The sequence below is a fragment of the Schistocerca piceifrons genome, chromosome 2 (genome assembly GCF_021461385.2).
Source record: "Schistocerca piceifrons isolate TAMUIC-IGC-003096 chromosome 2, iqSchPice1.1, whole genome shotgun sequence".
NCBI lineage: Eukaryota > Metazoa > Arthropoda > Insecta > Orthoptera > Acrididae > Schistocerca > Schistocerca piceifrons.
In genome coordinates this window covers 628,956,766-628,973,541 of record NC_060139.1, presented here as the reverse complement: position 1 = coordinate 628,973,541, position 16,776 = coordinate 628,956,766, and the positions used below count along the sequence as shown (strand labels likewise).

Sequence of the window (16,776 nt, the reverse complement as noted above, 5' to 3'; positions counted from 1 at the left end):
AGAGCATGTCAATGCAGGTTTCCTATGCCTAAGTATATGACCTTATTTCCCAAATCCAATGCAGTGTTTTAAATGCCAGCACTTTGTACACTCTCTTCTTGGCTGGAAAGGGAAAGGCACTTGTGGGAAATGTGGTAAAGCCATCCATGATGGAGTTGGCTGCTCCTCCAAAGTGTGGAGCCGGGACTGCAAAGTTTTCTTCAAGGAACAAAAGATTCAGAAGGTCAAAATGACAAAATGCATCCTGCATGGTGAAGCCAAGAAGCTATACTAGTCCATGCAGCCACCCACGTTCGTTGCCTCCTTTTATTCCATTCTGAAACAGCCAGTCCTGAAAACTGATGCTGCTACACAAACAGAGGTTGTTAGTGTCAGCACTAGCACCTGCGTTTGTCAATGACTTGTGCTGCTGCAGTTACACTGAAGCCTGCCCCTCTCCCCAAGACTTCAGAAAAGGCTATGGTTGCTGACATCTTGAAATTTCCTGCCCTTCTACAGATCAAGTCTTGTGCACTGCCCAGCACTGCTACCACCACTACCACTTCCAAGGTTCTGGCTTCAAAGCCACCTCAGGCCAGAAAATCGAAATTGAAGGCAAAGCATCACCCACTGAAGGATAAGGGGGTACACAGTTGGAAGACATCGTCATCCTATCTGACATCTCTCTCGAATCTTCTTCAGAGGTAATGGGACTTGATATCGGACTGGAACTTGATATCGGACTGGAGCAATCTTCTCACCCCAAGACTGAGCCTCCACTCATTGTGGGCTCGCTCCCCGGCAGAAAGTCAGGATGAATGTACTCCTCCCCCCCCCCCTCCCCCCCAATAGATGGCTCCCATTATACAGTGGAACATTAATGGGTTCAAGACACATTTGGAGGGACTGGGGACTGAAAACTTCTGGCAGAGCAATGCCCCCTGTGCATATGTTTACAGGAAACACATTTTAAAGCCTCTGATGCCCCTGTACTACAGGGCTATACACTATATCGCAAGGATGACCTGACTGGGGAAAGGGCTAAAGGAGCGGTTGCCGTGTTTGTCAATAATGCGCACCACTCCTCCGTTCTCCCCATGGCTACTGGCCTGCAAGCAGTTGCAGTTGAAATTAGTGCATGTCGCAGGATTACAATTTTCTCTCTTTATTTACCTCCAATGGATGCAGTAGACGCTGAGGCTCTCACAGATCTTATGGAACAAATCCCCTGACCATTTCTCATCCTGGGAGACTTCAATGCTCATCACGTCCTGTGGGGCTCGACCTGTACTTGCTCTCGGGCTTGAGTTTTGGAGAGTCTCCTGATGTCTCAAGAGCTGTACATCCTAAACACTGGTCCTCCAACTCATTTCTGTGCTGTTACTGCGTCATTCTCGGCAAACTGCATCATTCTTGGCCATCAACCTATCTCTTTGCTCTCCAGCTCTTGCTGAGTGTTCAGTGGGAGGTCATTGATGAACTTCATTCCAGTGAGCACTTCCGAATCCATATTCACCTACTGGATGGTGCACTACATGATGAGAAAGCTACTTCCCAATCTGTATTCACATACTGGATGGAGCACTACATGAAGAGAAACAGCCAACATGGATGGTCAGCAGGGCTAACTGAACGCTGTTCAGCCAGCTAGCTGTGTTTGAACATTGCAACAGCGTCCAGGAATGTGTGGACCATATCACATAAGTGATCCCTCATGCTGCTGACTTATCCATCCCAAAGTCCTGAAGTCATCTTCAGAGGTGACGTGTGCCTTGGTGGATGGAACAGGCGCGTGGCTCTTCGATGATCTAAAAACCACCCTACGGCAGGCAGCCTTACAACCTTTCGAGTCGCGAGAGCAAAAGCACGACATGTGGCTAAGGAGAGCAAAGAAAGGTCATGGCAAGCAGTCTTGGACTCCATCAACCATTCCAGTTGTTCTACAAAAGTATGGGAAGCCATCAGAAGGATTTCTGGTAAACACAGTCCTTCACCAGTAGCAGCAGTGCTGACACAGGGATGTCTCCAAATGGCGTGTGGAGACATTGCGCAGACACTAGCGCAGAATTTTGCACAAACTACTGCCAATGCCAGCCAGGATCTGGCATTTCGTCACTACCGTGCAGTTGTCAAGAGGAGCAAGATGGACTTAAATCCAATTGTTCTGAGGCCTACACGCTGTAGACAAGGGCCCCTCACTTGTCTCCACATAGGCCACAGCCCTGCAAGAGGACCCTCCAGTGTGTGGCCCTTCTCCATCTGGGAGCTGAAATCAGCACTGTCTTGAGATTCGTGATACTGCACTCAGTCATGATGAAATCTGATACTGCTTGCTTTGCCTTTTGCCAGCAGCATCAAAGGAAATCCTCCTCAAATGGTTTAATCTTATATGGCAGACAGGCAACTTCCCGAACTCCACCATGAGGAGATTCGGCTGGCCACAGGTGCTTGTTGGACCAGTCCCATACACAGCCTCTGTGCTGAGGCCAGGGAACTGACACTTATTATCCGGCGGCAGCTCCTGCTTGTGCATCAGGCGTGTAAGTTCCTCGCATCTCCGACTTCACTCACACACCATACTGCCGCTTATCTGCCTCTGGAACATCTTTTTTCCAACCGTCCATGTGCTACAATGTCATAGGGATCTGCCTGCAATGTGTGCTGGAGTTCTTCGGTGTGGAGCCAGTATGGCCCCAAATCCAGGGTTTTAACAGCCTGGTGCAGTACAAGAGAGATTGCACTCCTGCTTCCATTTTTAATGCAATATTTTCTGACATTTTATCTGAGCACCACTACTATGTAGCTGTTTTTACAGATAGGTTGAAATGGGGATTCTGTTGGTTGCTCTGTTGTTTTCCCAGATCGTGTCCTGAAGGTTCAACTGTCTCAAGCGTTTACTGCCTTTGGTGCAGAATTGTGTGTGATCTAGTGGGAACTGTAGCAGATAACACATTTTTGCAGTGCTAAACTTCTTGGCTGCTCTAATTCTCTAAGTGTTCTTCACTCATTGAAACATTTTTACTCAGCAGTTAAAGTAGTCCAGACCATTCAGGATGCACTCCTCCAACTAAGGTGACTGGGGAAAGAGTAGACCTTCTGCTGGGTACCAGGGTACATTGGCATTGCTAGGAACAAAACGGGCAGATCTAGCAACCAAGGTGACATGTCTTGATCCGCAGGTATTTCCGTGTGCCACCTCCCTGCATGCTATCACCTCACTGTTGAGCTCAAGAGTCTTGCGTCGGTGGGAGGATGAATGGTTGGGAGTGACTGACAATAAACTCAGTTTAGTGAAGCCCATAATGCGGGTGTGGTGTACTTCCTTCCAGCCATGTAGATGGGACGAGGTCCCCCTTACTTGTCTTTGCATAGGCCACAGCCCTATGATGCTTGGATTCTTGCTCCGGCAAGAAGACTCTCCAGTGTGTGGCACTTGTGCAACACATTTTATTGGACTGTGTTGGCTGATTTGCTGATGGATCAGCAATCTCTTTTAGGTAATAATCAAATGAATGTGGTTAGGGTTTAAAAGTTTTGTGAACTGTCCAACGTTTTACCAAGATTTTAAGGAGAAGGTTGTAATTCTTTCACAGGGTGACTGGCTCGTCCATATATTATGCAAGTGGCCAGCCAGTGACAATTTCCTGTGGTGTCCTTTTAGCTCCTTTCTTGTTTTACTTATGTTTTAGTCTCTTGTATAGCATCTTTAGTCTTTTTCTGCTGTCTATGCATGTATGACCACATTTTACTAAGTTTCTCCACATTCATTTCTTTTAATGTGTGTAAGGGTGCCGATAACCTCAGAATTGAGTGCCCGCAAGTACCAACACACACACACACACACACACACACACACACACACACACACACACTGCTCATATCAGGAAATGCTATCTGCTTGCAAGATTTTTTAGATATTTCCTCATTTGCACTATTGTTTCTTGTACCTAAACTGTAAAGACAGATTGCCATCTTACATCTTAACTTACCCTTGAGATCTCAACATTTGTCAGGGAAAAATGCTAAAACTTGTCTGAAAATCAGGGAAATATCAGGGAATTTCACTTAGCAAAACTTGGGGCAACCATGAATATACAGGGTGTTACTAAAAGGTACGGCCAAAATTTCAGGAAACATTCCTCACACACAAAGAAAGAAATTATGTTATGTGGGCATGTGTCTGGAAACGCTTACTTTCCATGTTAGAGCTCATTTTATTACTTCTCTTCAAATCACATTAATCATGGAATGGAAACACACAGCAACAGAACGTGCCAGCGTGACTTCAAACACTTTGTTACAGGAAATGTTCAAAGTGTCCTCTGTTAGCGAGGATACATGCATCCACCCTCCGTCGCATGGAATCCCTGATGCGCTGATGCAGCCCTGGAGAATGGCGTATTGTATTACAGCTGTCCACAATATGAGCACGAAGAGTCTCTACATTTGGTACCGGGGTTGCGTAGACAAGAGCTTTCAAATGCCCCCATAAATGAAAGTCAAGAGGGTTGAGGTCAGGAGAGCGTGGAGGCCATGGAATTGGTCCGCCTCTACCAATCCATTGGTCACTGAATCTGTTGTTGAGAAGCATACAAACACTTCAACTGAAATGTGTAGGAGCTCCATCGTGCATGAACCACATGTTGTGTCGTACTGTTCTAGCAGCACAGGTAGAGTATCCCATATGAAATCATGATAACGTGCTCCATTGAGCGTAGGTGGAAGAACATGGGGCCCAGTCAAGACATCACCAACAATGTCTGCCCAAATGTTCACAGAAAATCTGTGTTGATGACGTGATTGCACAATTGCGTGCGGATTCTTGTCAGCCCACACATGTTGATTGTGAAAATTTACAATTTGATCATGTTCAAATGAAACCTCATCCCTAAAGAGAACATTTGCACTGAAATGAGGATTGACACATTGTTGGATGAACCATTCGCAGATTGTGTACCCGTGGAGGCCAATCAGCTGCTGATAGTGCCTGCACACGCTGTACATGGTACGGAAACAACTGGTTGTCCCGTAGCACTCTCCATACAGTGACGTTGTCAACGTTATCTTGTGCAGCAGCAACTTCTCTGACGCTGACATTAGGGTTATCATCAACTGCACAAAGAATTGCCTCGTCCATTGCAGGTGTCCTTGTTGATCTATGTCTTCCCCAGTCGCGAGTCATAGGCTGGAATGTTCCGTGCTCCCTAAGTCGCCGATCAATTGCTTCGAATGTCTTCCTGTCGGGACACCTTCGTTCTGGAAATCTGTCTCGATACAAACGTACTGCGCCACAGCTATTGCCCCGTGCTAATCTATACATCAAATGGGCATCTGCCAACTCCGCATTTGTAAACATTGCACTGACTGCAAAACCACGTTCGTGATGAACACTAACCTGTTGATGCTACGTACTGATGTGCTTGATGCTAGTACTGTAGAGCAATGAGTCGCATGTCAACACAAGCACCGAAGTCAGCATTACCTTCCTTCAATTGGTCCAACTGGCGGTGAATCGAGGAAGTACAGTACATACTGACGAAACTAAAATGAGCTCTAACATGGAAATTAAGCGTTTCCGGACACGTGTCCACATAACATCTTTTCTTTATTTGTGTGTGAGGAATGTTTCCTGAAAGTTTGGCCGTAGCTTTTTGTAACACCCTGTATAGCAAGACCACAAATTCTGATGTTATAATAAATGCAGACTCCTGTCATCCAAATGGATATAAGAAAGCTTTTTTCTTAGCAATGATTCACAGAATCCTCAAACTCCCATTACAGGCCACTGAAATTTTGGGCCCTTGCCCCAGCTGATCGGAGTAAAAAGAAAGGAAAGATTTAACATTACCTCCAAAAGAAATACATCTGGTAAAGTATCTAGATTATTTAGCCATCCTGACGTTACTGTGGCCTTTTCAGTTAACAATACTTTATGCCTCAGTCTACTTGGTAAAGTAAAAAAGCATTACAATAGATTTTTGAGTTTGGGTTTCTATAAAGTATCATGTGATGCTTGAGGGAACTGCTATGTAGGACAGACAGGATGTAATTTTCAAATAAGTTATCATGGAGTTACTGTAGGTGTTGCTGGTAGCATTTTTTTTCTTTTTTTTTATCAGTATTTAATAGAAAGCAAACATCCCATGGAACAACTGAATATAATTTAAATGTTCTACACACAGCCCCAAAGAGTTTGTGCTTCAGTTTATTGGAGGGAACTAGATTTATGCACAATATAAAAAGATTCTTCTCAGTTAGTGAATGAACTGATTGATTTTAAAAAGAAAAATTATTTCAGTTTATTTTAATATGAATACTTACTCCTGTGTTCTATCTTTTCACTGTTAACTGGCAAACATGTATAGCATGTATAAGGTTTTTAGTAATACAATACAGTAAAACACATATTGTTTTTCTTACGACTAGCAGATAGCTAGTGATTACTTATTACATTGTTATTAATAGCTGTAGTTATGCTGCATATGTTGCTAGGTAACCTTCAGTGTTAAGTCATTTATTTTTTGTAACTGTTTTTAGTAAAATGCTACTCATTTTTATCTCCTTTATTGAGTAATGAATATTGTAGCATAAGAGTTAAGTAGGTTTTTATAACTATTCTTGTGTGCCCGTTAACTTACAAACAATACTCAGAGTTTGCACTGCTAAGTAGCCAACAGTGTCTTGCTTGCGTACATGCTTGCATACATACATACACATACATATTCCATACAGCGCAGTGTAATAGTGATTTTACTGGCTTCTCATTGCATGTTAATTCACTTTTTCTTATATTACGTTTTACAATGTAAACTCAAAATAAGCAGCACAATAGCATTACATAACAGCTAAATAGGCTTTTACAATTATTTCTTTGTGTATGTTAACTTACAAGCAATATTTCAGGACAACCAGCTAGGCATAATTCATTGCGTCGTAACAGCTTTGGCAGTTATTGATAAGCTGCACCTTGCTAAATAATCGGCAACATCATGTTCATGCAGATACTCCTGTAGAGGACAGTCAACAATGATGCTACTGGCTTCTGACTTCATGTTAATTTTTATTTTAATGTGTTATATTTTACTGTGTAAGCTTAAAATAAGCAGCTTAAGCCAATATTATAATTAGATACAATAAACAAACTCGTAAAATTTTTTTTTTTTTTAATTTGATCTGCAAGTCACTTTGGTGTTTCATTACGTATTCTGCTCCTTCCCCTCTTACTAGCAGCAGTTTTCCCATATACACTTGGAATTCTGCAGTATTTCTTGTGCTGTATTATTTATGGTTCACTTTCTTAAATTGTTTCTCATTCTGCGGTTCACAGTGTTTATGTCTGTTCATTCGTTTTCATTGACGCTGTGAATGTTGCCAACCTGTGTGTGTATGAAATTGTCTTGTACATAGATAGCGGCATGAGAGGAGTGGGGGTGGATTGGCTTTTTCTTTTTCGGGGGGGGGGGGGGGGGGGGGGGATGGGCTTGGACGGTGATTATAGGACAGAATCTGGGAGGAGATGGTAGTGGTCAGTGGAGCCTGTGGTTATATGTGTACATGTAGTATTACATTAAGTGGTCAACTAGTGTAAAGAGTGTGTGGTTTGCCAAGTTGATCTTATCATTTATGAGTTGTTTCTCTTCTGTTATGGTATTTTGGATGTGGTAATTTTCTTGTAAGGTGAGGTGTTTTTTGGTGCTGTTTTTCATTATTATTTACATGTCTGTGTCTCTGGTTGTAATTTTATGTTGGTGTTGATGTAAGTGTTCTGCAAAAGTTGAGTGATTTGCCCTATACTTCCATGCTCTTACATGTTCTTTGTACCTGGTATCAAATGTCCTCCTGGTTTGACCTATGTATCTTCCATCACATTTTTTGCATTTCGGTTGGTGTATTTATCAGTTTTTCCTATTGTTTTTGGGAAGTATTTCTGAATTGAGTTGCTGGTTTGGTGTGCTATTTTCATGTCTTGTTTTTTGAAAATATTGGATATTCTGTGTGTGCATTTGTAATTGTATGTCATTGTATACCATCTTATTCTTTCTGTTTCTTTCACACTTTGTGTTGCTTCTATTCTTGTATTTTGTGTATTTATTTGTGTGTGATTTTGTCCTTGTATTGATGATAACTGAGTGTTGGTTCTTTCTGTTTCTTGATTTTCCTGTTCGACTTTGTTACCAAGTTCTTTTTGTGTCCTTCATTTGCAGCTATTTGCATTATGGTATTCGTTTCTTTTTTTGTAATTGTCTGTATCTAATGGTACTGTGCTTAGTCTGTGGAGCATGTATCTAAGTGCTGCCTGCTTTTGCGAACTGGGGTGTTGTGATGTCTTATGTATAATTGTGTGTGTTGTTGGTTTTCGGTATATGTCAAGTGTGTGTTGGTTGTTTTGAATATGTATGGTGAGGTCCAAGAAATTTAACTGTCTATTTTGCTCTTTCTCTATTGTAAAATGTATCTTATCATGATCAGAATTTATGTGTATGTGTAACTCGTCAATTTTATTGTTTGGTTCATCTATCAGGCACAAGATGTCATCCATATATCTAATGCAGTATAGGATGTTGTTATTTGGCAGTATTTTGTCAAGTATAATCTGTTCTATGAGGTTAATAGAAATGAAACCTGGTCTGTGCGTTTGCCTTTGTAACACATGCTAGGTGGCACCATGTAGTTGTGGGTATGATGGCACCATCTATTGGTAGAGAGACTGATGCTTGCACGCCTTTTGATGTTGCATAGCACCAATGTGGTTTCACACCGAAGAGAAGGTGGTCACAATAGTTATCGTCCACTAACGAACATGCAGGCAAGTAAGCAGGAACAACGAGGAGTGATTCAATTTTTGACAGTGGAAGGAGTTGGAGGCCGTGGTATGTATCGTAGGATGAAGGCTGTGTACGGTGAGTACAGTCTGAGTCGTTCAAGTGTTGTGGAATGGCGCAAATGATTCCTTGAGGGGTGCGAGTCACTGGAAGACGGTGCTTGTCCTGGACAGGCTCATTGTGTCATCGCACCGGAAATGGTTGTGGAAGTGAATGCTTTAGTCTTGGACAACTGCAGAATCACCATAGACAAGATCCATCAATTATTGTGTATTAGCGTGGGCACCGCCCACACCATAATGCATCAACACTTGAACTTTCGAAAAATCTGTGCACAGTGGGTTCTCCACCAACTGTTCGCCGAATAGCGTAATACTCAAATGGTACTGTCTTTGAGTCATCTGCTATGTTATCATGAGGAGGACTATGGATTTCTGTCCCGTATTGTCACAGGTGATGAAACATTTTGTCACCATTTTGAACCGGAACGCAAGCTTCAGAGCAAGCAGTGCAAGCATGCGACTTCACCACCTCCAAAGAAATCAAAGGACATGCATGCCAGTTCTGGTAAGGTCATGATGTCCTTCTGGAACGGGGAACCACCATCAATGCCCAGTGTTATCAGGCCACTTTACAGAACCTTAGACAAGCCATCAAGTCGAAACGCCAAGACATGTTGTCCAATGGCGTTATCCTCCTGCATGATAATGCTCACCCACACAATGTGATGAAGAGGACATTGCAGCAGTTTCGGTAAGAAATGCAGGAACATCCATCGTGTATTCCCAACTTTTCATTGTGTGACTTTCATGTGTTTGGACCTCTGAAACAATCTGTTCACGGACATCGATTCGCAATAGACGATGAAGTGTGTGACTGGGCCCCGGCCTGGATCTGACAGCAGCCTACTAGCTTCTTCAAGGATGGATTCAACCGGCTAGTGTTGCAGTGGGACAAATGTGCCAACAGTTTTGGCAACTATTTTTGAGCATGTGTACTGTTTCTAACTACATAAATCTTTACCGTTACTTTACACTAGTGACTGGGTTTCATTTGAATGCCCCTTATACATAGTTCATAAATATGTTTGCTATGGTTCCAGACACTGGGGATCGCATTGGTAATCCTTCACTTTGTAAATAGAATTCATTATTGAACTGAAAGTAATTCTTTTCTGTTATTAGCTCTAGAAGCCTGACTGCTTCTTTGATGTATTCATGTGGAAGTGTACTGTGTGTTTGAAGATTTTGTTCTACAATGTTTATTGTTTCAGTTATTGGTATATTGAATACATATTCTCTACATCAAATGACAGGAGGGTGGCTGTGTCTGGAACTTGTATGTCTTTTATACACTGAATCAATTGTGACGTGTTTCTTATGGTCCTGTCCTCATGTAGTTTGTACTTTTCTGGTAAGGTTTCCAACAGGTATCTTGCAAGTGGGTAAGTGGGAGCATTTCTATAATTTACAGTAACTCTGACGGGGAGATCTTGCTTGTGTAGCTTTGGTTGGCATTGGAGGGAAGGTGCACTGGGATTTGTTTGTACCAGTTTTCCTTTCCCATTGTTTTCTAATGTATGTCCAATGTCTATCAGAGTTGTTTCTTAACTTTGTTTGGAATCTATTAGTTGAATCTGATTTTAGTTTTATGATTTTATTGTTTGTGGTGAACTCTTGTGTCTTTCTGATATATTGCTCTTTATCCATGAGAACCACTGTGTTTCATTTATCTGCCCTTGTGATGATAGTGTTGTGTTCCTGTAGTTTCTTTCTAAGTTTTGTCAGTGTTATGGGATCTGTATTGTTTCAGTTTCCTCTGTTTTCTTTCATCTATGGTGTTATGTTTTTGATGTCATTACTGAGTAGCTCTCTCGTCAGACCAGTGTTTACTTCACTTGTTTCTGTTTTTCTGTGTGAGATTGCTTTCTGATTCAACTATAAGTTTTTATATGTATTTTTCACCTATCTGTGTGCTGACGTGTTTCAGACCTTTTTTGAGTAGTTTTACTCCTCCTGTATGCGAAACAGTGTCAGTGAGGTTGACCAGTCGTGGATAGAAGTGATGTTTCTTGTTAGACTGTGTGTAATTTGTGGCTGTGTCGGGTGTTTGTTTAGCTTTTAAATTTGCAATCTTCCTTTGTGAGGATTTTTTGTTTTTTGTATCACTGCATATGTACGATTTTCAACCTCGCTTACAATATGGGAGAAAACAGCAGTATTATTCAGAACACTTGTAAGATTAAGATGTGCTTTATATAGTTCCCAATGTAGGACTTGTTTTCTTGTCATAAAGAAACTTGATTTCATTGTTTAGCCAAATTTTTGAGCTATTTGTTTCATTTTCTCTGCACTGGCAGAACTGTTTTTAACTGTACATTAATATATTTAAGTATAATTTTTATTCCATGGTTATTCTGTAAATTTGATACATACATTTGTACATTCTTGATTGTTTTAGGTTAAAAACAGCGTATTCTGCTACTTCTCTCCTTCCTAGCAGCAGTTGGTGTTGAAAGGCTTCATTTCACATTTGCACTTTGCACTCTGCAGTATTTCCTGTGCTGCATTATGTACACTTCACTTTTTCACTTTCTTAAACTGTTTCTCACTCTGCACTGCCACAGTGTTTATCTCTGTTCGTTTGTTTTTATTGACGTTTTAAGTATTGCCAACCTGTGAAACTGTGTGTGTGTGTGTGTGTGTGTGTGTGTGACAGAGAGAGAGAGAGAGAGAGAGAGAGAAAGAGAGAGAGAGAGAGAGAGAGAGAGAGACCTTTCACTAACTCACATAGTGCATAGAAAACCCCGTAGTTGAATCAGAAAGCATTCTCACACAGGAAAACAGAAATGTAACAAGTGAGGTAAACATTAGTCTGACAAGAGAGCTAGTCAGTTATAAAATTGAAAACATAATAACACAGATGAATGAAAGCAGAGGAAACTGAAATGATACAGATTCCATTACACCAACAAAACTTAGAAAGAAACTACAGGAACACAACACAAGGGCAGATAACTGAAGCACAGTGGTTCTAATGGATAAAGAGCAATACATCAGAAAGACACAAGAGTTCATCACACAAAATAAAATCATAAAACTAAAATCAGATTCAACTAATAGGTTCAAAACAAAGTTGAGAAACACTCTGAAAGACATTGGACATACATTAGAAAACAATGGAAAAGAAAAAGTGGTACAAACAAATCCCAGTGCACCTTCCCTCCAATGCCAACCAAAGCTGCACAAGAAACATCTCCCTGTCAGAGCTACTGTAAATTATAGAAATGCTCCCACTTATCCACTTGCAAGATACTTGTTGAAAATCTTATCAGGAAACTACAAACTACAAGAGGACAGGACCATAAGAAACACACCACAGTTGATTCAGTACATAAAAGACATACAAGTTCCAGACACAGCCACCCTCCTATCATTTGATGTAGAGAATATGTATTCAATATACCAATAACTGAAATAATAAACATTATAGAACAAATTTTAAAACACGCAGGATACTTCCACATGACTACATCAAAGAAACAGTCAGGCTTGCAGAGCTGATAACAGAACAGAACTACTTTCAGTTCAATAATGAATTCAATTACCAATGGGATCCACGGTGTCTGGAACCATAGCAAACATATTTATGAACCATGTAGAACAGATTATATTTAACAAAATACTGCCAAATAACAACATCCTATACTGCATTAGATATATGGATGACATCTTGTGCCTGATAGATGAACCAAACAATAAAATTGACGAGTTACACATACACATAAATTCTGATCATGATAAGATACATTTTACAATAGAGAAAGAGCAAAATAGACAAATTTCTTGACCTCACCATAAATATTCAAAACAACCAACACACACTTGACATATACCGAAAACCAACAACACACATAATTATACATAAGACATCACAACACCCCAGTGCGCAAAAGCAGGCAGCACTTAGATACCTGCTCCACAGACTAAACACAGTACCATTAGATACAGACAATTACAAAAAATAAATGAATACCATAATGCAAATAGCCGCAAATGAAGGACACAAAAGAACTTAGCAACAAAATTGAACAAGAAAATCAAGAAACAGAAAGAAACAACACTCAGCTGTAATCAATACAAGGACAAAATTGCAAATGAACAAATACACAAAATACAAGAATAGAAACAATACAAAGTGTGAAAGAAACAAAAAGAATAATATGGTACACAATGACATACAATCACAAATACACACACAGAGTATCCAATATTTTCAAAAAGCAATACATGAAAATAGCACACCAAACCAGCAACTCAATTCAGAAATACTTCCCAAAAACAATAGGAAAAACTGATACGTATCAGAAATATACCAACCGAAATGCAATAAATGTGATGGAAGATACATAGGTTAAACCAGGAGGACATGTGATACCAGGTACTGTAAGAGCATGGAAATATAGGACAAATCACTCAACTTTTGCAGAACACTTACATCAACACCAATATAAAATTACAACCAGAGACACAGACATGTAAATAATAATGAAAAACACAACAAAATACACCTCACCTTACAAGAAAATTACCACATCCAAAAAACCATAACAGAAAAGAAACAACTCATAGATGATAAGATCAACTTGGCAAACCACACGCTCTTTAAACTCGTTGACCACTTAATATAACATTACGTGTACACATATAACCACAAGCTCCACTGACCACTACCATCTCCTCTCACTTTCTGTCCTATAATCACCGTCCAAGGCCCCCCCCCCCCCCCTTCCCCCCGCCCGAAAAAGATTACATATTTACCTACGCACAAGACAATTTCTCTCTCTCTCTCTCTCTCTCTCTCTCTCTCTCTCTCTCTCTCTCTCTCTCTCTCTCTCTCTCACACACACACACACACACACACACACACACACACACACACACACAGGTTGGCAACGCTCACAGTGTCAATGAAAACGATTGAACAGACATAAACACTATGGAGTCTAGAATGACAAACAGTTTAAGAAAGTGAATTGTAAATAATGCAGCACAGGAAATACTGCAGAATTTCAAGTGCAAATGGGAAATGAAGCCTTTCGGCATCAACTGATGCTAGAAAGGTGGGAACTAGCAAAATATGTGAAGAAACACCTCAAGTAACTTGCAGTCCAGTTTTATAAAGAAAATTCTGTTTTTAATCGAAAACAATCAAAAATATACAAACATATGTATCCAAGTTACAGAATAACCATGAAAGATGCTTTATAAAAAAAAGCGAAACGTGTCTGGTGTAATTCTTTTTAATTAGATTGCAGTCAGCTCCGATGGATAACCAATAGTTATAGTCTACTTTGGGTTTAAGTTCAATGTGTGTGTGTGTGTGTGTGTGTGTGTGTGTGTGTGTGTGTGTGTGTGTGTGTCAGAGAGAGAGAGAGAGAGAGAGAGAGAGAGAGAGAGAGAGAGAGAGAGAGAGACCATTCAAATCGAGGTAGAGAGAGAGAGAGACCATTCAAATCAAGGTGTATACTTGCAGAGTAAAAATGAAAATATACAGAATTTTTTGTGTTGTAAGCTTGCAGTTAATTATTACATGTGACACTGAAATTGTTATAAAGATGTATTTTGTATAACTATAGTGCTTAATTGATACCTTACATTCACCAAGAAATTTATGGTACGAACTATATAGAGACATCCTGACCATTTTTCCAGCTACCTTTGGGTAATGGTCCTGTGAGCCTAATACTCTGCTCAAGCAGTGCAAGTGCCCAGTGGATAGGCAATGCTTGTACTCTGCTTCTTTCCAAGAAAAGCCCATACAAAGTTGTTGTCACGTATGGTGGGGGAGCTGACAGCACAAAAGTGGTATGATGATTATATAGCAAACAATATTTCATTCATGTAGAATTATTTCATTTTTTTAAGTGTTGTGAAAGACTGTACATGGTCTTAATGAAATTTTATTTGAGACTGTGACTAAACTTTATAAATGTGATTAAAATATATGTAGTAAGTTTCTGATTATCAGGATGCAGAGTATCCAGTTTGCATATTATCTGCATCTGCACATAGTTTGGCAAGATTTGATTAAGTAAAAAATGAAACCTGGAGCATTCTGTTGCAATTATAATAAATATTTTCATTTAAGATAAACTGTTATGCATGTAATCCAGGTCTTACTACCTGAAGATGACCGAGCGAGGTGGCGCAGTGGTTAGCACACTGGACTCGCGTTCGGAAGGACGACGGTTCAATCCCGTCTCCGGCCATCCTGATTTAGGTTTTCCGTGATTTCCCTAAATTGTTTCAGGCGAATGCCGAGATGGTTCCTTTGAAAGGGCACGGCCGATTTCCTTCCCAATCCTTCCCTAACCCGAGCTTGCGCTCCGTCTCTAATGACCTCGTTGTCGACGCAACGTTAAACACTAACCACCACCACCACCTGAAGATGAAGATGATGGGCCCCCAACCCCACTGTCAGACATCCCTGAAATATTTTTCCATTGTTTCCCATGTTTTCTTTAAATAAATGCAGGCACACTATCTTGTAACGTATACATGGCTGATTTCCTGTCAGTATGTTGACCTACTCCTTTCCATATGAAATTAAGGTTGATAAGTTTCAACTCGACTAAAGCTGAAAGTAACAGAAAATTATTTTTGTTTTCTAATGGGGTGGTTTCCTTCACAATTCTATCTCTGTGTTATTATGAAATGAAAGCTTACTGTTAAACTGTGCCAGGAGCAATACATTATTGACTGTACTTTTGCAGCCACTCACAGATCCCAGTAATCCCATAGCTTTTAAAACTGATAATTGACAATGAGTTTTAATCTCATTCACTTATCACATTTCTGTTGCTGAAATAACTAATGGTTGTGTGTGCTAAGGTGATACATACACTCAGATGTGTTGTTCTAACAGTCAGAAGAAAATTGTGTAATGTAAATGGATAGATAAGAAATCTACTCATCAAGTGGTGGCAGACGAACACACACCCAAAACAGTTTAACTTTTTCAAGCTTTTGGAGCCAGAGACTCGTTCTTTTAACAGAAGAGTTGAAGGGGGAGGAAGTCGGGTGAAGGAAAAGGACTGGAGAGGCTTAGGGAAAGGTGTACAGCACAGGAAAGTCACCAAGAACACTGAGTCAGAGGACACTTACCAGTCGGGGTGAGAAGGAAAGACCTGTCTGGTAAGTCTCCCCTGACCCATGGTTCTGGGTGATTTTTCTGTACTGCACCCCTTTCCCTAAACCTCTCCAGTCCTTTTCCTTTACCCCTCTTCTTTCCCCTTCAACTCGTCTGCCAGAACAAGAAGCTACTGGGTATGAAAGCTTGTAAATGTTAAACCTTTGTGTGTGTGTGTTCCATTGATGCCGCTTGGTGAGTAGATTTTTTTATCTATTCATTTATGTTATATTGTCAATAATTGATTATTTTCATTATCACAAAAGAAATTATAAGTTATAGAAAAGTTAGGAAAAGGTTAATCTACAGTAAAACTTGAGATGGACATAAAACCAATGAGAGATTTAATAGATAACTTAAGAATATTTGTTAAATTTTGCAATCAAAGCTGAGAACTGACCTGGTCAGTTACAGCATAAGTCACTGGAAATTTCAACATTTGTGAAACAAAATGAAGTGCTGCTTTTGTGGTTCCATTAGAAGAGTGGACAGTTAGTTTCCCTATCAGCTTCGAGGTTAATAGATAAGACAGGAGACTTCCATGAAACCCTAAAGTTTGAAGAAATATTTAATGCTTTGTCAAGATGGCCTACTTGGTTTAAACATTGCTACACAGTTTGAAAAATTCCTGTTCAGGGTGAGAATGTTAATGCTATAAAGATGCAGCATATCCTGTATGTGAGAATTCTTCAGTTACATCAAAGAGAACAGTTTTCTCCCACAAAAAGGTTGCAATAGCGATAAAACTTGACAGTACTGGTTGTGCTAGGAGGACAAGGCCACA

At 40.3% G+C, this 16,776-nt stretch overlaps 1 protein-coding gene across 1 annotated transcript in view; it reads left to right on the top strand.

The window, feature by feature from the left end:
- Positions 1-16,776, top strand: part of LOC124776894 (putative ATP-dependent RNA helicase TDRD12) — a 451,178-nt gene that overhangs the window by 219,415 nt on the left and 214,987 nt on the right. The window contains exon 9 of the mRNA XM_047252081.1: positions 14,516-14,668. Coding sequence (XP_047108037.1) covers positions 14,516-14,668 — 153 coding nt within the window. The remainder of the gene's footprint in view (positions 1-14,515; positions 14,669-16,776) is intronic.